Genomic DNA, 26329 nt, shown 5'->3' on the forward strand with positions numbered 1-26329 from the left:
CACTTTTATTCATTAAAAGCCAACTTGATTTGAAGCTAAAGTATTGTTCAGGAAGTGTGTCCAAAATTTTGCATATTAATAGCATTTCCGGCAGATTATCTCCCTCAATTTCTTTGTTCAGATCATACCATAGAGTTTTAAGATTTGAAATATGCGTAGCCATGTCGTGCTCTTCACTCTTCTGGTAGCGGAAGAACCTTATGCACAGGTCGTAGCTTCGGTCTTCTTTTGCCCCGTCATAGAGTCTATGGAGCTCTTTCCACATTTCGCTCGCTGTTTCGCAACGCATCACCTTTTGTAGTGTCTCCTCTGTCATGTTAGTCGTGAGGATTAGCAGCGCCTGACTATCTGATTTTTGATACGCTTCCATTTCCGTCCTATACTTTGTTTTCTCCTCAGATGTTGCTCCTTCATCTGGGGTTTTAGGTTTCGTTAACGTACCTTGTATTGCTTCCAACGTACCTGGGGTACTTTTTAGTCGTGCTCTTCACTCTTCTGGTAGCGGAAGAACCTTATGCACAGGTCGTAGCTTCGGTCTTCTTTTGCCCCGTCATAGAGTCTATGGAGCTCTTTCCACATTTCGCTCGCTGTTTCGCAACGCATCACCTTTTGTAGTGTCTCCTCTGTCATGTTAGTCGTGAGGATTAGCAGCGCCTGACTATCTGATTTTTGATACGCTTCCATTTCCGTCCTATACTTTGTTTTCTCCTCAGATGTTGCTCCTTCATCTGGGGTTTTAGGTTTCGTTAACGTACCTTGTATTGCTTCCAACGTACCTGGGGTACTTTTTAGCAGCAGTAGTATCTTATACCGCCAGGTTTGCCAGTTTGTGGCTCCGTCAAGACGACCAATCTCAATTTTTATACCCGACGAAAAAGTCGAATGCATTTTTGGGAATTTCGCTTTCTTCACCACAATTGCAAATAGCGTAACATTAATTTGAACCTCGCTCTGCTACCATATTAAAGTATAACGAGAAATGTGTTTACGTTTATAGTTTATTTAGATAAGTCAAAAGAGAAAATTGTAATAACAACGTTTCATAGCAACATCTAAAATCAACGACAAAACACTTTAGTGTAAAGAGGATGTTCATCCTTAATAGTAAAGAAGCTATCGCAAGTTGCAACGGGTCAACTTATCTCTCAATACCTAGTAATCCTTGGACATGAGAGTTATGAGAACGATAATGGCGGATTCGAGTTAGTCTACTCGTCTTCCAATGGTCTGCCTACCTGATATTCAGTCTTGAACTCGTGCTCGAGCGCTGACAACCGGCGTAGCTCCCACGACAGTTCAAACGCCGTGAGTATTGGGTCTTTGGACGACAGCGCTATGAGGCTCGGCGACGCGAGCGCGCGGTACGCGTTGATGCGAGAACGGGAGTGACGTAGTGAGTCCTCGCGCCGCGAGCGCACGCACTCGTCACAGCCGCAGCGCACGTCGTGCGGCACGGGCAGCGCGGCGCCGCGGTCCAACAGCAACTTGATGATCTCGTAGCTGTCGCGGTGCGCCGCCAGGATGAGAGGCGTGATGTCGGGCGTGAACGTCGCCGTCTCCGGTGGCAGCGCTTCCCAGCTCTGCAATACAAATTGGTGCAAGATTATAGTATAGTGGGTCACTTCCATGATCCATCCATTTGATTTTAAGTTTTAACTAAATCATTGGATTATTGACAAAACTGATCATCCAGTCCGAAAAATAACATCTAGAGAAATTATCAGTATTTTGTTGATATACTCATTCGATTTTAGCTGACTGGAGTATTACGTCGTCCTAAGTTTTTTTGTGTTAATTTATTTATTTAAGGTTTGGTAACAGGTGTAAATAATATTGGGATGGGCTGCCGGGGGCGTACGCAGTTGAATGCTGACAGTGATCCTGCGGCGCTCCTCTACTAGGCGGAGTCGGCAGTCGGTGGTCGGCGGTGGGAAGTTTTAGACGGTAATACCCCCTACCACTGGTTAGTCCTCCTGGTTCCCCCGGGCCAGGTGGCATGTGTAAACGCATTTCCCAAACGTTAAAAAAAACAGTGTAAGTAATACATACCTACTAAATACCTTTTTATAGATAATCATGAACCTACCCTACAATAAATTGCGCGAGCCTTCATACAGTTACAGGCAAACACGACATGCATAAAAGGATGACGTACGCTAGACCGGGCCGGGGCCAGACCGGAGCTTCCGGCACTTCGTTTTCTATAGAAAGCACCTGTTCTATAGAAGCACCAAAATGACATGTGGAACGCCTCGGCCCAGGCCCGGCCCGGTCTAGCGTGAGTCATCCTTAAAAGTAATCGCTTAGGTACATAAATCTTGTCATAAAAAAACGTTTATGTACAAATTAAATGTAGGTGTATTTAGGTACTAAATTAAACTCAAAGGGGATTAAAGTAGCTTGTCTGAAACAGCTAGATTCTCTGGGGACAGATTTGTTTTACCAACCCACCGATTTAATGTAATGACCGCTAAATATGTATACTTACAACATGCCCCTAAGCTCTGAACAAACTTTTAACGTATATGTTTATGTCCTACATTATACAAAGTGTTTTACTATACATTATAAAAAAAACCGGCCAAGTGCGAGTCGAACTCGCGCACGAAGGGTTCCGTACCATTACGGAAAAAACAGCAAAAAAAATCACGTTTGTAGTATGGGAGCCAGAGCCACATTTAAATATTTATATTATTCTGTTTTTAGTATTTGTTGTTATAGCGGCAACAGAAATACATCATCTGTGAAAATTTCAACTGTCTAGCTATCACGGTTCATGAGATACAGCCTGGTGACAGACGGACATCGGAGTCTTAGTAATAGGGTCCCGTTTTTACCCTTTGGGTACGGAACCCTAAAAAACTACTTACTAGATCTCGTTCAAACCAATTTTCGGTGGAAGTTTGCATGGTAATGTACATCATATATTTTTTTCAGTTTTATCATTCTCTTATTTTAGAAGTTACAGGGGGGGGGGGGGACACACACACATTTTACCACTTTGAAAGTGTCTCTCGCGCAAACTATTCAGTTTAGAAAAAAATGATATTAGAAACCTCAATATCATTTTTGAAGACCTATCCATAAATACCACACACGTATGGGTTTGATGAAAAAATTTTTTTTGAGTTTCAGTTCCAAGTATGGGGAACCCCCAAAATGAAATTTATTTTTATTTTTGTGTGAAAATTTTAATGCGGTTCACAGAATACATCTAGTTACCAAATTTCAACAGTATAGTTCTTATAGTTTCGTAGAAAAGTGGCTGTGACATACGGACGGACGGACAGACAGACAGACATGACGAATCTATAAGGGTTCCGTTTTTTGCTATTTGGCTACGGAACCCTAAAAAGTTAATTTCAAAACTATAAAGTTCTTTAGAAATAAATACATCTTTATAAAACTTGGGAATGTACGTTTTCATCTATTTAAAAAAAATATATAAGTAGGTAGTGATTTTTAAGCCAAGTAAAAAAATTATTTTTAAATAAAACTTTCGCAGGCTGAGACTGATCATTCAATGCAATAAAATTTCATGAAGCTAGGTACTTAATTAAAGTAAGTACTTATTATAAAAGTCATTTAGTCCCCATTTATCACGTGATGTTTGGATGTTATCGGCATTAAGGTGCCGTAGGTTTAGAGAGCGCAGTTTTTGATAACCGGCCGGTTCCGTACATTACACAATTTTTAACAATGTATTTTTTTATATGAAACGTGAGTGAAATGTTTTTAAAAAACCCAGATCAGTTTAAAAAATAAGTAATTAAGTCTGACTCACGCTTGACTCATTTTTATTTCATTTATTCATAAAACAATTTTACATTGTGTTTGTATTTATAAATGACTTAAAACTACATGAACAACCACAACAAGCAAACATGCAACTAATATTAAAATTAAAACATAAAAACACGAAAATTTATAAAACGCGAATTAGGATTGAAATATGAATGTAGGATGTCAAATTGTAAATTTATAAATTAATAACACAGAATTATAATTTTATATTTCAGAAATTCGTTCGTTTACGAATTCCTCTACAGAATAGTAGCACATTTCTAATAGTTTTTCCTGTCATCTATTAGGTAAAGAACTATTTTGTGTATTTTCTTCAAAATTTTAAACCCAATAAGTTTCGGAGATAAAGGGGGGAACGGTCATTGTTTGGCTAATTTCTTAAATAACTTCTAAACTATTTAATTATTCAAAAACAACAAAAAAAAAAACTTTTTTGAGATTTTTACAATGAGCTCTTTCATTTGATATTGTAACACGATATAGTTTTAAAAACTATTTTTTTTTTAATTTTCTCATTTTACCCCAAGAGTTACCCCATGTTTAAAATTCCTTTGAGTATATACCCAAAGTGGGTATATACTTTTACCGGGTATATAACCGAATTTCAACTAAATTGGTTCAGCGATTATTGATTCCCCATCAAATCAAATCAATAGTTTTGATGACCATCAGTGAGTGAGTGAGTCAGTGACGAAATCCGGGGTTTTTTATATATGGATAAAATCTAAAGTATAAGAGCTATTCAATTGAGATTTTTTATGCTTAATAAGTCCACTATTGACATCATATCCCGAGATTTTTTTTATCTGGTTTAATCCAAACCCAAGTTATGAGGGTTCAAATAAACGACGAAGCGCTTCGAAAAAAGGTAGGTTTCGCTTTGCTTGTCTTGGCGGGGGCACTACCGTGCCCCCAGATACTTACATACCCGTCCTAAACCAGAGCACTCCACGGTTTTTAGAGGACCGCGGCTTATCCCGAGAATAACGACCCGTTTCGCTAAGAGCTTTAATATCTTGAGCTACGTTATTCCCCCCTATTCATTCATTCGAAATAACGGACTGTTTGTCTTATTATGATTCAGTTAAAACAATTGAAATTGAATTGAATTGAATTCATTGAAAACATGTGGGTGTTAAATCCAAAAGGGACATTGAAATGCAGACACTTTAAGAGACAGTGAATTACAGGTAATTTAATAATGCGATAACATGAAATGCATGTTGTGGAACGCATTTTTACATACATTTTGTATGGACCGTCACAAAACTGACACCAAAATCTTGTATGAAAAACTTGGGATATTTATTTTTCTCTTTTTAAATGTTACTCATCGTGATTCTGAGTTGAAAATAGTTGAAATTACCCAAATTTTGGTAGTTTTTCAAAAAAAACTAAAAGATGACGTTGTTCTGAAAGCCCCCATATGGCTATCAGCAGGAGGTGGGGGGGGGGGCTGGATGTTGATCACAACTCACATGCAGTTCCCCAGGCTTGGTGCACCGCTCCTCGTGGTCCAGCAGCGCCTCCACGGCCTCGACGAACTCCTCGGAGATGGCGTGCAGCAGCGCGTCGCGCGTCTCCACGCCGAACTCCAGCAGCAGTTCCACCATCTCCAGGTTCTCGTTATCGATAGCCATCAGCAGCGCGGACCTGGATATTAAACACTTTTAGCTCTTGTATTTTATATCATTTCAACATATTTTTAGAGTTCCGTACCCAAAGGGTAAAAACGGGACCCTATTACTAAGACTTCGCTGTCTGTCTATCCGTCTGTCTATCTGTTTGTCCGTCTGTCACCAGGCTGTATCTCATGAACCGTGATAGCTAGACAGTTGAAATTTTCACAGATAATGTATTTCTGTTGCCGCTATAACAACATATACCTAAAACAAAATAAAATAAATATTTAAGTGGGGCTCCCATACAACAAACTTGATTTTTTTTGCCGTTTTTTGCGTAATAATGATACGGAACCCTTCGTGCGCGAGTCCGACTCGCACTTGGCCGGTTTTTTTACTTCCACTTTAATGCTTATTAAGTTATAAGCATTACATAGTATAAAACAAAGTCGCTTTCCACTGTCTGTCCGTCCGTCGTTTGTCCCTATGTACCTATGCTTAATAGATCTTTAAAACTACGCAACGGATTTTGATGCGGTTTTTTTAATAGATACTGATTCAAGAGGAAGTTTTATATGTATAATTTGTAAAAGTTTTGTGTAAATTAGTTGAACTACCCGTGCGAAGCCGGGGCGGGTCGCTAGTTACATATATTATACTTACCTATTACCCACTAAAAATAAGGCCAATGTAACGAATGTACCTATGAAAATGTACCTAGCTATGATTCAAAAAAAATTTCTTGAAGAAATTATTAACCGAATTATTTCTCTGAACCTCTCTGAACACATCAACTGTCAAACTTGTTCACAAGATGGCCATTATCCTCTTTACTGTCAAGTGTCAGCTCCCTTGCACAACGAATCGCAACAACAGTCTTCATATTTAGTTATTAGATATTTAAGTTATTACAAGTATTACAACGGGTTATAATTTCTTTCTTTTTAGCTTATTCGACGTTACAACTGGGTTGCAACAGTTGTGGTAATCACTAAAAATGTGTACAAAACGCGAGAGTTCAAAGTGTCTTGCAACAGTTTTGGTCGACCAACGACGTGACGTGACTTGAAAGATACAGACCTTCCCAGAGGATCCACGCAGTCAACGTTAATGTGCTGGGTCTCTCTGGCGCGCAGCAGCACGCGCCGGGTGCCCGCCACGTCGCCGCGCTCCACCCCGAGGAGGTACTTCTTCTCATCCAGCGACAGCACCGCCATCTCTTGGTGCGGACGCACCACGTTCTCCTCCTCTGTCATCCCGTGGATACTGTGCCGCTGCACACAAACAAGGAATAAATGACGAGCCGAGCGTACGCCCGATAGTGTGCTTGTTGTATAGTAAAGTATAGAGCGCCAGTAAAGTCAGAATCGAATCTACCCGCTCCATCTCCACCGCTGCTCTATCGGATCAGGCTTACTCCGGTAGCCGTTTAAGAAGTAGCAATGAGGATATAATAAGATAGAGCGGTACTGTCATAGTAAATTTTGTAACCACTGTAAATTCACTGCCATCTATCGACATACTTTAAAACTAAAAATGAAGATTTAAAAAATACGTTAAAATGTATTTAAATATGAATAAACTATTTTTTTAATTGCATTAATTATTTTTATATGATTTTGACCCATGTTCTTTCACTGGTATGCGTTAAAATTATAAATAACAAACGAAACAGTCAACGCCCTCTATACGAGTGTAGGCCAAAACTAGTGGCGCCATCTGATCGAGAGTCAAATTTTCGTGATTTTCGAGGCACGTTTCTTCGTTAGACTGTATGCATCTATTACGGATTTATATCTATCTTTGGAAGTAGGTATAACACTCTTACGGTAGATGTCGCTAGGGCCTTCCTAAGGCTCACATGGTTGAAATATTCGCTGTATTGGGTAAGGTATTGGTAACTCAGATGGAAGAGCAACCAGGCTAGCGATCCGGTGGTCGTGGATTCAAGTCCCACCCAAGGCAGTGAATTTTTCCACTTTTAATTTGTTTCTAAGCTTAATAGCATCGTTCGCAGACGCTTCTGCTTGATATAAAATTAATTCATCGGATCTACGATTTCAATATATTTTCCGCGAGACTCAGTCAAATTTAATATGCGCGTGTGGCCCCAGTTGAAGCTCCTTGTTATGGAGTGAAACATGTCATTTTCGACTTATAAACCTAAAGTGACCCGGTTTGATATAACTACCTACCGTAAAATGGGGTGAGTAGGATTCGCGGGGAGAGTTGGGTTATGGATGGGGAGAGAAGGAGCTATAGTTATACTCATAATAAAAAAAATCGATTCAACAATCTTCCAAAATCACCTATGTATGAAAACCCATCTCACCACAATTACGAGGGACTACGGGGTGAGGTGGGATTTCCTGTTTATCGTCAAGTTATGAAATGGAACTACCCAAAATCAAATAAAAACTACAATACAAACGTCCGGAACACTTATTATATACACCATTCAGTTTACATATGTAAAAATAAAATGTTATCGAGATTTGAATGTCAGTTTTGCTCCTACTCACCCCATTTTACGGTACATATTTAATAACTTTAATTTACAGTACATATGGTGCTACTTTTTCGCACTAGTGCGGGAATGAGCACTTTTCGTGCATATGTCGAAAGTTTAAAGGGCCATATGTACTGTAAAACGTTGTACGATACACGTGCGAAAAGGTAATTCGCAACTCGTGTCGATTTAAAACACTCCCTGCGTCCGTGTTTTAATTTATCACCACTCGTTTCGAATTTCCTCTTTTCCGCACTTGTATCGTAAATAACTTCATACGCGAGAAACGGTTTCATTAGAAGAGCTTGCAGGATGTATGATAATAAATTTCAAAATTTAGATATTTTCAATAACAAGTTTTGTACCTTCAAACGCCTGACCTTGAAGTGTATTAATAGGCTTTAACAGGCTTTAATTAGAAAATTAACTTTAATTGCACTTTTGTTTTGTTTACAATTTATCCATTTTAGTTTTATCCATTTTTTATCCATTTTTGTTTTATTTTTCCATTCTTGTTTTATTTTTGTTAAAATGAAAGAGTATTGTTGTAACATTGTTTTGACAACTTGGAATTTATATTTCTAGTTTAATTTAGTATTTATATAAGTCACATGGTTTTCATACTATTTTTTAGGAAACTGTAGGTCTATTACCCTACATTGTAACAAGTTATTAATATAAGAGACTGTTTGTTTCTAAATAAATAAAATAAATAAATAACTATTATCTGTATCAACCTGCAAAAATATCCGACACGAAGCTCGTAAAGTATACATAAGTATGCACGATCGTAGTTATAGAACTAGATAAGAGGGTGTTATGAGTAGGTATATTTGTACTGTATTTAAGACATATATGTATTTTAAGTAAGGTAATGAGGATTTGCTCGCTTTTAGCAGATTCTAAAATGTAATTAGGCAAATATTCAGTGACGTTCCCTGGCGTCCTCCTGGCATTATTCTGGTTTAAGCTCCAAAAGCCATAATCCATTAAACCCGAGAGGCGCGGTTAACCCTCTAGGTACATTTTCCGAGACGGATTAAAACAAGGTACTTAATTGGTACGCCGTGTTTTAAACTCTCGGGGCCCTCCATTATGCAAAAGCTGCGAGGACCGGTGTCACCGGTGTAATAGCAGCATCGGCGCGAATTACCATCTCAAGGGAGAATATTATACCCGTGTTATCTCTGAATAGAGCTGTGTCCGATACGCGGCTTTCTATAAGATATATTGCCCATTGCCCGTCAATTTAGGTAAAAGGCGATCAATATAAGTCCGATCCATCTATCAAAACGACGATTATGAGCTTCCAAAGGAGCTGACCCAGCTCCGCTGACCTTCTAGACGTGTCGATGTTGTTAGTATGAAAAATGATGCAAAATAAATAGGTCACTTGTTGCGATGTACAAGCACGGACGCCGTGACAAGATGTCAGCGCGACGGGAAGGGCGCCGGCCGCCCACTGCCAATACTGCCATGTCACTTGTTATGCAAATGGAGAGGCTCCTCACCACCATACCCTTCCCCCTATTGAATAAAGTCAATAGGTATCCGTCTGTTTGTATTTGCATTCGTAACTCGTGTAAACAGCGCGAATAAAGATGGAACTTTTGCAACGTGATTGGGCCCATTATTCGCGCGTTGCAACCAGTAACCCACTTTGGTGAACACATTTATTAAGAATTGGTTTTAGATTTCGATAGCCACTTTCTATGATAAGTCTACAACGGTGCTTCGATTCCAATACTCAGACAGTGACCCGATTACGCATCTTTTGTTGTGGCTTACAGCTGCGCCTTTAATATTTACTCATCATTTTACACGAGAATTATTGCCAGGTCGGCCGTAAATACTAAAATACGAGCTTGGGCGTCATTACTTTCAATTTGAGAACCGTGAGCCGATATACTTAGTATTGTAATTACTGGATGGGTAGTAAAAGGTCCTAGTCATTTTAATTTGTTTTAATGGATCCTCCATCAACACTCCGCTCATTTTTGGCAGCGGTAAAAGTGTCGTCATATGTGATTGCTTGATAAGATTATCTCTTACTTAGACAATATAGCGGCACAGTGGAGTCTTATCTCGCTCATAACCAGAGAATATAGGTCCAGAAGACCACTGCACCGCTACAATAATACTGCTATAATAACACTCCCAGCCCCAAGGATGCATTCTGTATCTGTACCTACTGCGAGCGCAACATTTGTCGCTTTCTAATTATATTATAAATGTTTGTTAGTATGTTTGTACATACGAATATGACAAACGGGTTTGAAAAACAGATGATAAGAAGTTATAAGATATTTTATAACCAGGAAAACACATCCGCCTTTGAAAGGCAAAAGTTTGTACAGAAGTGCGATTTATTTCCAAGTCGTGAGCTATAAGTACATATATAACTATAGGTAAAAAATGGGGTAGAAATGCGCATGAAACAATGGCCAAGAGAGAGAATGCCAAATACTAAGTCGGGGCGTGTTGTTTGCCACCATCATGCTATCATGCTATATGTTTTTTTCTCAAAAAATCAATTTTTTATACAAGCTTTTATCGCCGCCTAAGTATATAATTACTTTATATACTTTTCCTTCAACAGTGAACAATCATCTACTATTCCTTGAGATTGCGTTGTTTTGTCACTTGTCATTGTTGTGTTCCTATGGCCACTTTCGGTGTACACCATCAGCTCAGCTCGATGTCATCCTAATTGCATGGTCACCGGTTTTTGTCCACACCAACAAGTAGTCGAAAAAGGAACTTATTTATTTCCTAGTTAGATAAAAGCTTGTAAAAACATTAGCCGTGAAGCCGCAGCCGGCCGCGCGACTAGTGTTATGAATTTATGATGTTCGATTAGGTATGTTATGATAAACAACCACATGTGTGCTGTGCACGCACACATGTGCCCGTCTTCAGAGAGTTGCCGTCACACGAAGGTTAGAAGACTAATACTCGTAGTAGAAAGGTATAGCCTATCTGAATTTAGGTAATAAATACACGTATTTATTATCTATTTAACTATATATGTACCTATATACATATATTATATATGTTTTATGTGGATATTTTTGCACCTTTATGTATATGTAATTTCGTGCTTCGACGCAAGATAATGCAAGACTGCCTGCTAGGTAATGTTTGATTTATATAGGTATCAATAATATCTAAATCATCATCATCTCAGCCGCTTTCGGGTGCTTTCGGCTCCTTGTGGGAGGCCTTTACGACGTAAAGACGTCCACTGCTGGACAAAAGCCCTCAACCCTCAACCAACGGTTTCCCGCGGCTTTAACCAGATCGTCGGTCCATCTAGTCTGGGGCCTTCCAGCGCTGCGTCTTCCGGTACGTACCGTGTTCGCCACTCGAGAACCTTGCTGCCCTACCGGCCATCAGTTCTACGAGCAATGTGGCCTGCCCACTGCCACTTAAGTCTGGCAATTCTCTGAGCTATGTCGACAACTTTAGTTCTCCTGCAGATCCCCTCATTTCTGATTAGATCACGCACACTACGGTATTTTGGACGAAGATGTTACGTAGCTTCCCAAACGCTGCCCGTCCAAGTTGGATTCAATGAGCAACCTCTTTCTTAAAGTTGGACTTACCTAACTGGACGTTTGTTCCAGGTATAGTCATCAACAACTTCAAGCGTAGATTCTCCAACTTGCAAAGGAGTGGGTAAAACATGGGAGTTCGACATAATTTTCGTATTCTTCCATGTCCATCCTTAGACCCACTTGTTGAGAGACTCTACTGAGGTCGTTGAGCATTTTGCCGAGGTCTTCCAGGGTCTCATGTCATGACAACGATATCGTCGGCTAAGCGGAGGTTGGTGATGTATTCGCCGTTGATATTAATGCCAAGTCCGTCCCAGTCCATGAACTTGAAAGCATCTTCCAGAGCAGCGGTAAACTATTTGGGGGATATGACATCCCCTTGCCTCACTCTTCGCCGCAATTGGATAGGCTTCGAGTCCCGATCTGGAGACGAACTGTCATTGTGGCGTTCTCATACAAACTCCGCAATCACCGACATCACCTCAATGTATCGATGGTCTATTTGGCACCGCTGAAGAGACTGCACCACGGCCCAAGTCTCGACCGAATCGAAAGCCTCCTCATAGTCCACAAACGCTAAGCAGAATGGCTGGTTAAAATATTATTCAGTCTTTTGTATAACTTGCCGCAGCGTATGGATGTGATCTATGGTGCTGAAGGACTTCCGGAAACAAGCTTGTTCGGGAGGCTGGAAGTTGTCAAACCTGCTAGCGAGACGGTTCGTAATGACTCTCGAAAACAACTTATATAGACATGGCTCAGAAGTGAGATGGGCCTATAATTCTTTAAAAGCTCTCACGCTTCTGTGACATGCCTTTAGCGTTTTTCCCTCGAGTATGACGGCGTTAAACAGCCTCTGAAGAGCTTTCATGACCGGTTTATCACCAGCTTTCAGAAGCTCTGACGTACCTCCGTCGTCACCTGCCGCCTTATTATCTTTAAGCTGTTTGAGAGCCATACTAATCTCGTAGAGAGGCTGACGTCCGGGATTTCTTCTGTGTAGTGTCGAGTCAACCTGGCTCCTGGGTCTGGCCAGGTTAATTGTGGTATATTGTACAAAGAAAAATCGATAGGGTATATCGTATCGTATCTGAAGGATACAATCTTGATATTTTGTGTCAAAAACTAAACAAACTATACCAACTGATGAAAGGCGCAGTTAAAGGGTTAAAGAGGTATTTCCCGTTCGATATATGGATATTACGTATCATTTTATGATTAATATGTACCGTATCTGCAGTATAGTTCCATAAGTCTCGTGAAATAGGTATTGAAGTAGAACTGTGTCACTTTGTAAAATTTAAAAATTTAAAAAAAATTGTTAATTATATTATTTTCAAAATTGCTTTCTTGGAGTTAGACATGAGGATATCACGTATCATTTGTGGTATATTGTACAAAAAAAAATCAGCCATATCGTGTCTGGAGGAGCCCAAACTTGGTATGTTTCGAAAATTCTTTTTGTTTTAATTTTTAAAAAATGCCCGAAATGTAATGATGTGATTTATTTTTAGAATCGCCTCAAAAAGCCCTTTCGTATGATACCACACTCGATAGGTTTTGAAAAAAAATTTTTTTTTCCATACAAAAAATAATGTTTTACCACTCCCCCGCAGCGAAATTTTTTTAGGAACTGCGGGTCAAAAATTTTGTTTTGGCCTCTAGTATGTGTGTGCCAAACGGATAACCTGTACATCGATTTGCGGTATTTTTATACGAACGGGTTAGACTATACGCAATTATGCAGATATTTGTTTACCCTAAATTATCGTTCCATGAATATGTATCCTTACATAATTTAGGGTAAACAAATACCTATTAATAATCATCATGACGAGTAACATATGTAAATATAAACTAGATATAAACATGTACCATTTACTAACACTTTTATGGGCTTTGCCTGAAATAAATGATTTTATTATTATTATTTATATCTCCGTTACAAACTCTTGGGTTTTCAAGCCCGGTCATTTATAATGCGTGCGCGGCGATATAGATCCAACACGTAGAGGCCGTTTGGACAGCTTTGATGTCATGTAGGACGCCTGTTGGAACCCATTCACGAGTACATAAATAGATACACATAAACCGGTTTCAGCAGGCATTGGGAGCAATTATAGATGAATGGGAAGAGTCCGTCTATGGTTTAAATTTGGGTGGAAAATAAGACTGGGCTATTGCTAACAGTTCCGGAAACCTGCCATAACATTGTGCTATACAGTGTTATTGAGGCACGCGGTGACTCGCCACTCGTTAGATGGGCACCTGGCGGCCTAGCCAAGGTGACGATCGCTTGCGCTTCGCCATCGAATCGCTTTGTGTCTCTCTATCACTCTTCCATATTAGTGTGACAGTGACAGTTGCGTTTCGTTCGCTACTTAGCGATAGCAATTGGCATATTGTCTACGGGGCCTGATGCGCCATCGTAAAGACGGCCAGGCGCAACACCGGCGTGAGCGGCTCAGGGGTTTCGAGAGGTGTGCTGCGCTTTCTCCGAAGTTACTTGCGGCGTTATGCCCTTGAACACTTCCACCCCTGGAGCATATAGCTCTGACAACTCCTATCTGGACGGCAAGCCAGACTAGGCAGAACTGAGAGTCCTGTGGGTCTCCTTGGGGTTCCACTCCGACCGACGAAGACACGCCGGAGACGGAGATTCTGACCGACTCTCTGGAGCACTCGGTTCCGTGGGGTCGTTACTCCCCAACAGCTCGCCACAAGCTTATTATTATTAATATTATAAACAAGGTTCTAGTGATTTAATGGGAAGCTGTGATTGAAGTTACCTTGGTTAGATTTGTGACTACTTCAGGATCTCAAAGAAAAAACATCAATGCCTACAATTTTCCTCAACTAGAAAACATTATTATGTTACCACATTATTACAGGGTGTTGCATTCAGTACGGATCAAACGAAAGCCAGATAGAGGATTGCTCTTCGTTTAATTCTACTGAAAGCGACGTGTAGTATAGTATACAGGATAAACGATGTGACCCATTCACCTGTAGGGGCTGTAGGCTTAGCACAGGAGCGCCGCGACAGTATCTCGCCGTCCCTCTCTAATTAATACAATAAAACGACTGGTTAGTTAGTCTATGTCGCGCTAGATTTTGTCGCGGTGCACCTATTCTAAGCCCACTGGTTCTTGAATATGTATCACCTACTTATTGTTCATTGTACCTATTGTTGCTGTATTACAGCGTATTGGTGAAATGTGAACATACCTTGACCTTATTGTCAAGCGGCCGCGGCTCCGGCGCCAGCAAGTTCCCCATCTCGACGCGGCAGGTGGACGGCCGCCGGTCCGCCCCGCCGCTGCCGCCCGACATCTCCGACCCGCCGCTTTCTGCACACACAACACACCTTTACATCACTCAAAACCAGGTTTAAGATGTACCGCGGGCGGTTGACGCCCGAGTCCCGCTAAGATATATTTAGAGCGTATTGTAAACAATCAACATACCACTCGCGTATCGATATAATATTGAACATCTCAATAATTGTATGTGAAAAAAACGCACTGAATTAATCACTTCTGGCGGATGGCACGTGAAATGTAAACTAGGAATCCAATAACTGGAATGCGAAGCACTTGAGAAAGCGCGGTCATCTAGCGGGCGAAGAGGGCAACGCTGCGCGCGCGCTTACCTGCGCCGTCTCCGCGCGCGCCATCTCGTTCCCGTTCCGTGAACTGCAACAAACAGGCGAGTTAGGCGGGCGGGTTGCTGGGCGGGCTGCACGGAACAGGTTCAATATAAACTGAAATAGATGTCACATTAATTCATATCTCCTCCATATCTTTCTGAAAGATACAGGTACATACCTGCCGGACGGTAGTGGTCATCGTTTAAGATCGAGTGAGCACTGACTGACTCTCGCTGTACTCTTAAGTCTAATTTAGTTATGTATTATTATTACAGAAAAGTTATACAGCATTACAGTTATAAACTAAGGCACTGTACAATTCAAATTATAATTATAGAAATAAAAAACATTTAACTTCCATCCATCACCTCACAGTACCTCAAGCACATACGACACACATCCGTCCACTGACTTGCAAACACATCACTTTCAGGTGCCCATGACAGAAATGAGTTTAAAACGTTAAGCGCTCGGATCGTGGGAGAGTTCCTGTGAGAGACTGTACGCGTTCTCGGGACAGCGAGCAGATTTGTATTTCGCGGCCTAAGAAGGTTTTTGGGCACAAATGGAGCAGCAAGCTTTCCGATTCGTGCTACCAATTCGGGACAATCCGTATCACCACGCAAAATACGACAAGGTGACATAAGAAGGTCATGGCTGCGTCTAACCTCTAATGAACTGAGACCCAGAGAACCCAGTTAAAACTTGGTTGGGTATAAGAATGGGTAGCGGTTATATATTTTCTTATACATAAAACGGAGGAAAGTTTTCTGGACTTTTTCTAAGAGCAAGGCATACGTCATATGTACTTTCATAAGGGTTCCAAATAATACTGGCTACCTTGAGCTTGCTTCGGACAAGAGCAGTGTACAGCTGCTTGATTGCTCTGCGGTCTTTAAAGTCTCGTGCGTTCCTAGTAACAAATCCCAGCCTCTTGTAACAGTTGGCAGCAAGGTCTTTTATGTGATCATGGAAGTTGTTACCCGAGCTATCGGTTCTAAACCTATCATATACGTGAGGAAAGCAAAAAGGAAAGCATGGATGAACCATTGCGATCAAATCAGGTCCATACCGGAAGGCATGAGACTTACAAAAGCACTAGCCACAACGAAGTCAGTTCCGCTCACTTCAGTTAGAAGAAGTGATGGAGGAATGACTGAAACGAGGTTAGAAACCCTAAAAGTCATGTGTAACACACACTTCCCAGGCTCGATAATACACCAGAGCGTAACGGACGATATAGTAACTAGTGCAGTGGAACAACCCACTAGCACTACCAGGTACAACTGGGACACGTCTAAAAAGGTAGTAGATCACGATAAGATACAATGGGCACTATCAACATTTCAGCCATACAAAGCCCCGGGGCCAGATGGAATCTACCCAATACTACTACAAGAGGGCGCCAATGTACTAATACCACACTTAGGTAGACTGTACAGAGCGTGCATAGCCTTCGGACACGTGCCACGTGTGTGGAGGATGGTAAAAGTAACATACCTGCCTAAACCAGGCAAAGCAGATTACGCAGAAGCCAAATCGTACAGGCCGATAAGTCTGTCATCATGTTTCCTCAAAACATTGGAGAATGATGGGATGGTTGATTTCACTTTACCTAGAACTTTGCCCACTATCACTAAAATTATAAATCAATCAATTACTACTGGTATTTTTCCAGACGGCTGGAAATCGGCGATAGTTAAGCCTATTCCGAAAACACCAGAGCCTACAGATTTAAAGGACCTCAGGCCAATAAGTATTATCTGCTTCTTGTCAAAAGTCTTGGAGAAGATCGTCTGCCTGCAGTTGACTGCTTTTTTAGAAACAAATAATATATTGCCAAATAAGCAGTCTGGGTTTCGTAAAGCACGCAGTACAGCCACGGCTCTTCTAGACGTAATGGATGACGTACTAACAGCACAGGATAAGGGAGAAGCATCCATCTTAGTCCTACTCGATTTCTCTCGTGCCTTCGACACAATAAACGTCTCACTACTTTTGTCCAAACTTGCGTACTATGGTTTTGATGAGGGAACAATAAAGTGGTTTGATAGTTATCTCTCGGGTCGTTCACAACGTGTAGGGCTGCGTAACTCTTCCGGATTGACAGATTTCTCTCTAAAAACCTCTGTAAATTGCGGAGTCCCTCAGGGTTCGATTTTGGGACCGATTTTGTTTATTTTGTACGTGGCGGACATTACGGGTTGCATAAAGAATTGTAGCTATCACATGTACGCAGATGATCTGCAAATCTACAAGACGTTCCTTCCCCGAGAGGCTGAAGCTGCCGTTGAGTTACTAAATCAAGATCTTGCTCGTATCGTCGACTGGTCCGGACACTGTGACTTAGTTCTCAATCCCAACAAGTCTAAATTTATAGTGCTTGGTACTAAAGGCCAAGTTGAAAAAGTCACCAGTTTAGACCCCAAAGTTTTACTTGGTGGGGATCTCCTCGAACGAGTCACCATAGCACGTAATCTCGGACTACTCCTTGACGAACAGCTTCATTTCGAAAAACATGTACTTGAAGCCGCTAAAAGCTGTTATTTATTATAGACTTCGAGTACTGTACCAAGTGCGTAAATACCTTAGTGTTGACATTAGAATAAAACTATGTGACACGCTAATATTATCCAGGCTTAACTATGTCGACACTGTTATAAACGGTTGCCTACTAGCTCGCTCTAAGGCGCTCCTTCAACGTATCCAAAACGCTTGCGCCCGTTTCTGCTTCCCCATCCCTCCACGGACTCACGTGACTCCCTATATTAATAGTGGTAGGATGTTGAAAATGGATGCACGACGTTCGTTGCATTTTGCGTCACTGCTTTTCGGTGTTGTCCATTTTCAACAACCTCTGTACCTCTTCAACAAATTAAAGTTTTCCACCCGCCCGACTAGAGAAGCCATTCGACTTATCTGCCCGAGACACGGCAGTTCAGCAGCATTTCGTGGCAGTTTTCGCTACTCTGCCACGAAATGCTGGAACAACATACCTCCGCCTATACGTAACTCTAAGACACTATTCACATTTAAACTCAAATTTAAAAAATATCTTTTTAGCCTGCAATTGCCGTGCTCGTTGCGTCCCATGGATTTCTCAAATCGTCGGACTTAGTTTTTTTTACCAGAGTTATACATAAAGTTATTATTTTATCTACCTCTTCTAATGTCTATAATACTAATAATATCTACCTACCCTTACCATCATAACATTTTACCCTACATGAAGCTATAACCTTAAGTGTTTAGTGAGTAAGTTCTTTTTTGTAACTGAGGCGCTGTTTGTAGAAGGTCTTTACAATAAATGTCTTTTCTTTCTTTCTTTCATATAAGGGATGGTCCTCTTAAGAGACATCCACTGCACCAATTGCAATGTGCGTACCAGCCGGGTAAATCGACTGAAACGGCACTGCACCTGGTGACAACCAGAGCAGAGCAGGCGATAGAGAACAAGGAACTATGCCTAGCCACTTTTCTAGACGTGGAGGAGGCATTTGACCGCACCACGTATCAGGCAATCAGTATTGCAACATCTAAACATGGCATAGAACCGACAATCTGTAGATGAATTGGTACTATGCTAAATAGCCGACTAATAAAGTCCACCCTCATGGGAGATGAAATATTAGCCACGGCCACGAAGGGTTGCCCACAGGGGGAGGTTCTTTCACCGACACTCTGGAGCCTGGTAGTGAACTCACTGCTGGAAGAACTAAACAAAGGCCCAATATACAATATATGCAGATGATTTAGTGATTCTTCTAAACGGGAAATTCTCGGGAACGGTATCGGAAATCATGAATACAGCACTGAAGCAAGTGGAGAGGTGGTGCAACCATCATCAACTTTCCATCAATCCTGGCGAAACAGTAGTAGTACCGTTTACCAGGAAAAATACCCTTAACGGCATGAAGCAGCTGAAGCTTTATGGAAGGGTACTGGAAATGTCCGATGAAGTGAAATATCTAGGTTTAACACTAGATAAAGAACTGAACTGGAAAAAGCATGTCGAAACTGTCATAACCAAGGCACTGAGGGTGTTTAGAATGTGTAGAACGGCATATGGCAAAACGTGGGGTTTAAACCCAAAGGTACTGAGATGGATCTATACCATGATGGTAAGACCTATCATTCTGTACGGATGCCTGGCATGGTGGCCAAGGACACTAAAGAGCACATGCAGGGATGCCCTTACAAAAATACAAAGAACGGCGTGCATGGCTATTACTGGCGCGTTTAGAACGACGCCAACAGCGGCGATGGAGGTACTACTAGACCTCCCACCGCTTCACCTAGTGATACAATCTGAGGCGCGGAAATCGTTACACAGGCTGGCTTTGACAGGCCTCTGGAGCGATAGCAATCCAAAGACTAAACACACAAACATGGAATGTGACAAATTCATGAAAAGGATTACGAATATGGGCTGCGATAAGATGCAACCCAAGGTTGTGTTCCGTAAGAATTTTAATGTTAAAGTTGCAACAAGGGCTGAATGGACCGAAGGTCTTGAAGCACCAATGTCTGATGAAAATGACATCATATGGTACACAGACGGGTCCAAGACAGATTCTGGTACTGGGGCAGGCATTTATGCAAATGACTTTAGTAGTAGCATAAGCATGGGCAATTACGCCACTGTCTTCCAAGCCGAGACATACGCTATAATTGCCTGTGTACATGAGAATATAGTTAGGCAAACCCAAGGGAAGAATATCTATATTCTCAGCGACAGCCAAGCTGCACTCAAAGCGCTTAAGGCGCCTAGAGGGGACTCTAGACTGGTATACAATGGCATCCAAGCGCTGAACAAGCTTGGAAGGCAAAACAAAGTGCAACTGGTATGGATCCCAGGGCACGAGGGATTCATAGGCAATGAAAATGCAGATGAACTTGCCAGAGCCGGATCTGCAAACAACCTTATAGGTCCGGAACCATTCGTGGGGCTCTCACAGGGAACCATCACAACGGCTTTCAAAGACCTTACTAAGACCAAACACCAGGAAGAATGGGACAGTCTGACGGGTCTAAAGCACTCAAAGCTCTTTATACAAGGGGTAGACTCTGGTTGAAGCAAAAAGCTTTGGAAACTTAGCAAACGGCAACTCCAAATAATAACGGGGGTGTTTACTGGCCATTACGGGGTCAAGGGAATCCTGGCCAAGATGGGGCACGATGACAACACCGATTGTCGTATGTGTGGCGAAGAGGAAGAGACAATAGAACACCTTATGTGTGAATGTCACGCCCTCGCCTGACAAAGAAGACATTTGGCATGTGATAATACGGCCTCAAGATCGTTGACCATTATGCCAAATAATAGTGGACCAAGTATAGCGCCTTGACTAACGCCAGACCGAGTCGGATACGGTGCGGATAGCAACCGTGCTTAACAAACTGCTGCCTATCACGCATGTAGCTAGCAAATAATCTAGCTAGCTAATAAGTCCTCCACAGTACGTGTAAGCTGTTCGCATAAAAAAACCGCAAATCGATGTACAGGTTAGCCGTTTGTCACACGCATACTAGAGGTCAAAACAATTTGACCCGCAATTGCTAAAAAAAGTTCCCTTAGGAGGGGAGTTCCCTTAGGGAGAGGAACATTTTTTTTAAATACAGTTGCTCAAAAAGTGCTACTTTACGTAGCTGTTAGCGTGCGGAAAGTTGGTTTTCGCGAATTAGTGCTTTTTACTTTTCCAGCTTTTTTTAATTAAATTTTGACCGTAGTAGGGTAAATATGAGAGTTCCAGCGCACAGAGGGTGGGCCGCGCCCCATTTTTGGCTTTTGGGCCCAAGCCACGCTCTTTTGGGCCACGCCCATTTTGGCCACGCCCCTTTTGATCCCATCCCTCTAGTATGCGTGTGCCAAACGGCTATCCTGTACATCGATTTGCGGTTTTTCTTTGAAATTGGGCTTGTACGGCTGCCACTAAGTGCGCGCACTCGCAGTACTGGTGTGCATCATGTTTAGACAGTCACAGTCAGTAGCAGCCACGTAGCATCACTCAAGAACAATTTGCATTGGCTCTCCAATGATTTGTGTTCTAGTTGAGTACTAGGTATTTTTATTTAATTGTAATAATGTAAATATTTAAATGTATGTATCTTTATTCATATATGTATTAAATATGTATATATAATATATATTGTTATAATATAGGCCACAGCCGCAGGTTTTGATTATTTACTTGCGTAATAATTCAATCGTAAGAATTTTTTAGGGTTCCGTACCCAAACGGTAAAAACGGGACCCTATTATACTAAGACTCCGCTGTCCGTCCGTCTGTGTGCCTGTCTGTCTGTCTGTCCGTCTGTCACCAGGCTGTATTTCATGAACCGTGATAGCTAGACAGTTTAAATTTTCGCCGATGAAGTATTTCTGGTGCCGCTATAACAACAAATACTAAAAACAGAACAATACTGTTTTCATTCCCTAATATTAAGCGTTTTTTACCGAATTATGTAAAAAACTTTCTCTTCAAACTGCTCATGTGACTCAGGAGACAATAATTATCCACATAAGTATTATACAAAATTGAGGCAAATTTTATTTCCTTTTCTAACGTCATTGTGTTAATTTTGGATTAATGTAATATATAAAACATTTTTTTCTTAATTAAAAGTTGTTTTCTATCCAAAATTCTCAAACTCGCGTCCGTGACCCAGTAGACGTTTTACGTGAGTTTGTTATGAAATTCATGTTTATAAGCCAGTAAACCGTGAAAATGAACGATGCTCTCGATATATTTGTAATCTATATTAAGAATGCTATTATCCATTTTTTGTAAAAAAAGTTGATTGGATACAAGAAATAGTTGATTCACCCACAACCATATACATACATACATACATTAGGAATACTTCGAACGTCCAGTAACGTGTTCGTCACTCTCTCATGTCATCTTTAAACTTAATAGGCTTGATGACAATTTTTTATGTAACCTAACCTAACCTAACAAAAGTCAAGGTCACTGAGAGCTCATCTTAAATGTACGAAAAATAAGTAAAATTGGGATTTTGTCGGTGAAATATTGCGTTTATGCATATAGTTACCATACAATCTTTTTTTTTTATAAAATGCAAGGAATCGAATGGTATCTTTACTTTATTCCTTTTTGGAAGTTAAAAAAAACTTTAAATTTTTAAATTTTAAATCCTGTATTTTTTTATCATTTCCATATATTTTTTAATATCTACATTATTGTGATAAATTGCTCATTTGCTATCTATTTTACTAGATAGATTTTGTTATAAAATTCAACATGTGTCATCATCCCTATTGTCACAAGGGGTGGGCTATAGCATGTCGAGCACTAGGACCAAACTAGTTTCTTAGGTACGTACTACAGAAAGAGAAAAAAAAACACAGAATAAAATAAATATTTAAGTGGGGCACCCGTACAACAAACGTGATCTTTTTGCCGTTTTTTGCGTAATTGTACGGAACCCTTCGTGGGCGAGTCCGACTCGCACTTGGCCGGTTTTTAATGAAGGTTGCAAGGAACGGAAGGCACGAGACTAGTTAAATAGGAATAGGAACACCTATTTTCGGAAAATATTGCAAGAGGTTTGGAGTTATTTTAAGGGGATCCCATGCCCCAATGACCTTCGATTTGAATCCCTTTTTTCTAATGTTTTTTGTAGCTTATCATATTAACACCAACGGATTTTAGCAATATAGTATCCCATATTTACATCAAAGTTCATTGTTTTCGAAATATTTGGCATCAAAGTTGAACAATTTTAGGCCAAAAAACTGGTTTTCTGGCCATAACTTTTGTGTTAATTAGTTTAAAATGAAAACCTTAGACAAATTTTTAGAGACGTCTAAGACGAACCCAAATATGTAGATTTCGTATAAGTAAGATCTTTCACAGCAATCGAGATACGAAAAAAGTGTTTTTTTAGACAATGTTTAAAACAATCATAAATAAATAAGTATTCATTTTTTTTCACAATCCGGTAGACAAAAATGAAGATAAAAGATTGAAGAACCGATAGCCGCGTGTCTTATAATTCTATATGTAGTGCAAAAGTAGGAGATACGATTCAAAACTTGTCAAAAATCGATGAAAACCTCAGGTAGCCCCTTAAATCCATCGTCAGTTTTAAGCTTAGAGGATATAACCAAATGGTGTAGCCATTAACAGGCGTTCCCCTCTGTCGAAAATAGACGGCCTAATGGTCATACACAATGTATGGACTGACGTTTATCTGACATGGCTATTTTTACGTTATGTATACATTTGACGTGACCCTCACCCGCAAAAATCGGCAGACTGTTTTGTAGTTTTTGTACAGAAAATTACAGACAAGGCGTCTCCGTTTTGTTATATCCTCTAAGGTTTTAAGCTTAGAGGATATACACCTAAATGTAATAAAATAAGTACAGTTATAGTGCGACATAAAATAGTAGAACTGATTATAATAAGATAGGAGCGCATGCTGATCAGCTTAGCCAATGAGAGAGGAGAAAGACTCATTCAATTTGCCGCCGAGAACAACTTAGTGATATCAAACAGCTTTTCCCAACATCACCCAAGAAGACTATATACGTGGACTTCACCTGGTGGCAATTATCGAAACCAAATCGACTATAATTATGATCAGTTCAAGATGAAAAACTTTCATCAAGAATGTTCACACTCTTCCCGAAGCTGACTGTGGATCAGATCACCAACTTTTAATAGCAAAAGTTCAACAAGAGCGCTCTTACAAGAAAAGTCGAAATAATGTAAAATTGATGATATTCCTCGACGAAATTCAGGACTTTACGCTCATTATTAGAAACAAATAGTAGTTGTTCCAGTAAGAGCGTCTTCTTATCTTTAGGAATATCCTTTTAAATATTAGAAAAAGGACTAATTAAATTAGTTCTGATTTTTTTTCTGATGATCGTTTACGAAAAACCGCGTTGTGAGCTCATATTTGTAAATTTTGAGAAGTTTATTCTGCTGAAGTTGAATATTTTGTATTACTAATGGTGTTAACACGTGGACTTTAAGGGAAAGCGAGAAAAAGAAAATCGACGCTCTAGAAATGTGTTGCTGGAGAAGAACTTTGGCATAACCTGGACATAGTTCCGAACCAACGTCTTAATTCTCCAGGACCTTGGTATTAAACAGCGTCTTTCCTCCATCGTCCAGTGTCGTATTCTCACTTTCTTTGGACATATTACACGTCGAGACTTTTTTTTGTTTAATAATTTTAGGCACGCCGTAGCGCCTCCAACGCACGTGGTCAGTCCCCCTGGTAGCCCTGCACCCATCCCCTCACACTTCACCACACGACCTTGCCCTCACCTGTACCCGGCGCACGCGTCGCGCGGCGATCTGCCGCGAGTGCCGCCGCAGCGCCTCCAGCGTGCCGCCGGCCCCGGGCCTGGGCTCAACCGCTCCACAACCTCGGGGGACCCATGCTCTGGCTCCACTCTAACCGGTTCTGCAACAAACAAATATGCAGGTTCTTACGTATCACAAATCGCATAAAGTGTAGAATTTATTATTTATTTGATATGAAACGGTACTTGTATTAGATGAACGGTCGCCATTGTTCGAAAATGGTCGTAAATAGCCAATTGTCTCTTTCCAAAGACCAATATGCAAAGCAAAGCAAAATTTATCGCCGGATACTAGACCTTTTACCTACTGTATTTAAAACAATAATATTGCGTGATTAAAAACGCGACTTTAACACCCAAAATCTTCAGTTAAATGCCTATATCTACTTGTAATCCGAAAAAAAGTTTCACTTGCATCGTGGTTTCATAAAACCACACAATTTTTTTTTAGGGTACCATACAAAATGTTTTTTTTTTTTAAAGAATTCGCTTTAAGGCAATGGTGTGGGGTATCGTTAGATAGGTCTTTTAAAACGAATAAGGGTCTTCGACAACAATTTTTTGATAAAGTAAAGATTTTCGGAAATAAACTCCGAAAGAAAACAATATTCCCCCCCCCCCTCAAACTTTGATGAGACCATAGCTGTTACGCTGTTATAAAGTATTATGTAACAAATAGAATTATATGATTCAATCGACTTAGACATTCTGTCAGATCACAAACTATGCAGCTTGCTAACTAGTTCTAGTCGTGTGGCAGTTATAGCACTTCGCTTTAGCTCATGACAGTTATTATTCTTATTACCCAAGTGTTATTAGGGTTCCGTACCCAAAGGGTAAAAACGGGACCCTATTACTAAGACTTCGCCGTCTGTCTGTCACCAGGCTGTATCTCACGAACCTTGATACAGTGAGACAGTTGAAATTTTCACAGATGTTGTATTTCTGTTGCCGCTATAACAACAAATACTACAAAACCGGCCAAGTGCGAGTCGGACTCGCGCTCCGAGGGTCCCGTACTTTTTAGTATTTGTTGTTATAGGCGGCAACGGCAACTGAAATAACATCATCTGTGAAAATTTCAACTGTCTAGCTATCACGGTTCATGAGATACAGCCTGGTTACAGACAGACGGACAGCGCGGAGTCATAGTAATAGGGTCCCATTGTTATTCTTGGGTACGGAACCCTAAAAACAGAATAAAATACATATTTAAGTGGGGCTCCCATACAACAAACGTGATTTCTTTGCCGTTTTTTTGCGTAATGGTACGGAACCCTTCGTGCGCGAACCCGACTCGCACTAAACTTTTTAATGATAGTAAAGGTGTAAATTCGAAGAAAAACTCTAAAGTTCGAATACAGCAGAATTAGACGTCACTGTCCGTCACCATACTCAGTTGCAAAATTGCTTAACCGATTTTATGAATGGAATTCATGCATATTGCATAGGTAAAGTTGGTATGTACTTTTGCAGCTCGCTGTACATTATGCGGTCATTCTGGTTGTCAAAAGCTAAGGTTAGTTAAGTAAGTGAGGTAAGTTAGGTTACCACAAAACTTACGGCGCCATCTGGATCGGCTGCCATGCCAAACGGCGGGGGCAAGATATTTCTTATGGCGTTATTCATAAACGTTTGTCAAATTCAAGAAATCCGTCATTTTAACATTTCTTGTTAGAACGAGTCAAAATTTAACAGCGGTTGCTAAGTTTTTGAATAGCGGGGATTGAGTTAACATCTCTTCTACAATCAATTATTTGGTTGTTTCTTACGAATCTTTGACTCATGATAGGTATATTAGTAACGAACTCAAGAGTGGGTATAAAACGTTGCAGTTCAAAGCTC

General features: G+C 40.6%; 1 protein-coding gene across 1 annotated transcript in view; it reads right to left on the reverse strand.

Annotated features, from left to right (window-relative positions):
- Positions 1–24574, reverse strand: part of LOC134741559 (transient receptor potential-gamma protein-like) — a 47239-nt gene extending 22665 nt beyond the window's left edge. Inside the window, exons 1-6 of the mRNA XM_063674385.1 lie at positions 24447–24574; positions 15145–15187; positions 14721–14842; positions 6507–6700; positions 5283–5457; positions 1236–1580 (exon numbers count right to left, since the gene is read on the reverse strand). Coding sequence (XP_063530455.1) covers positions 1236–1580; positions 5283–5457; positions 6507–6700; positions 14721–14825 — 819 coding nt within the window. The 5' untranslated portion in view covers positions 14826–14842; positions 15145–15187; positions 24447–24574. The remainder of the gene's footprint in view (positions 1–1235; positions 1581–5282; positions 5458–6506; positions 6701–14720; positions 14843–15144; positions 15188–24446) is intronic.
- Positions 24575–26329: the final 1755 nt, after the last annotated feature.

Source organism: Cydia strobilella, chromosome 5 (assembly GCF_947568885.1).
Source record: "Cydia strobilella chromosome 5, ilCydStro3.1, whole genome shotgun sequence".
In the NCBI taxonomy this organism is placed as follows: Eukaryota; Metazoa; Arthropoda; class Insecta; order Lepidoptera; family Tortricidae; genus Cydia; species Cydia strobilella.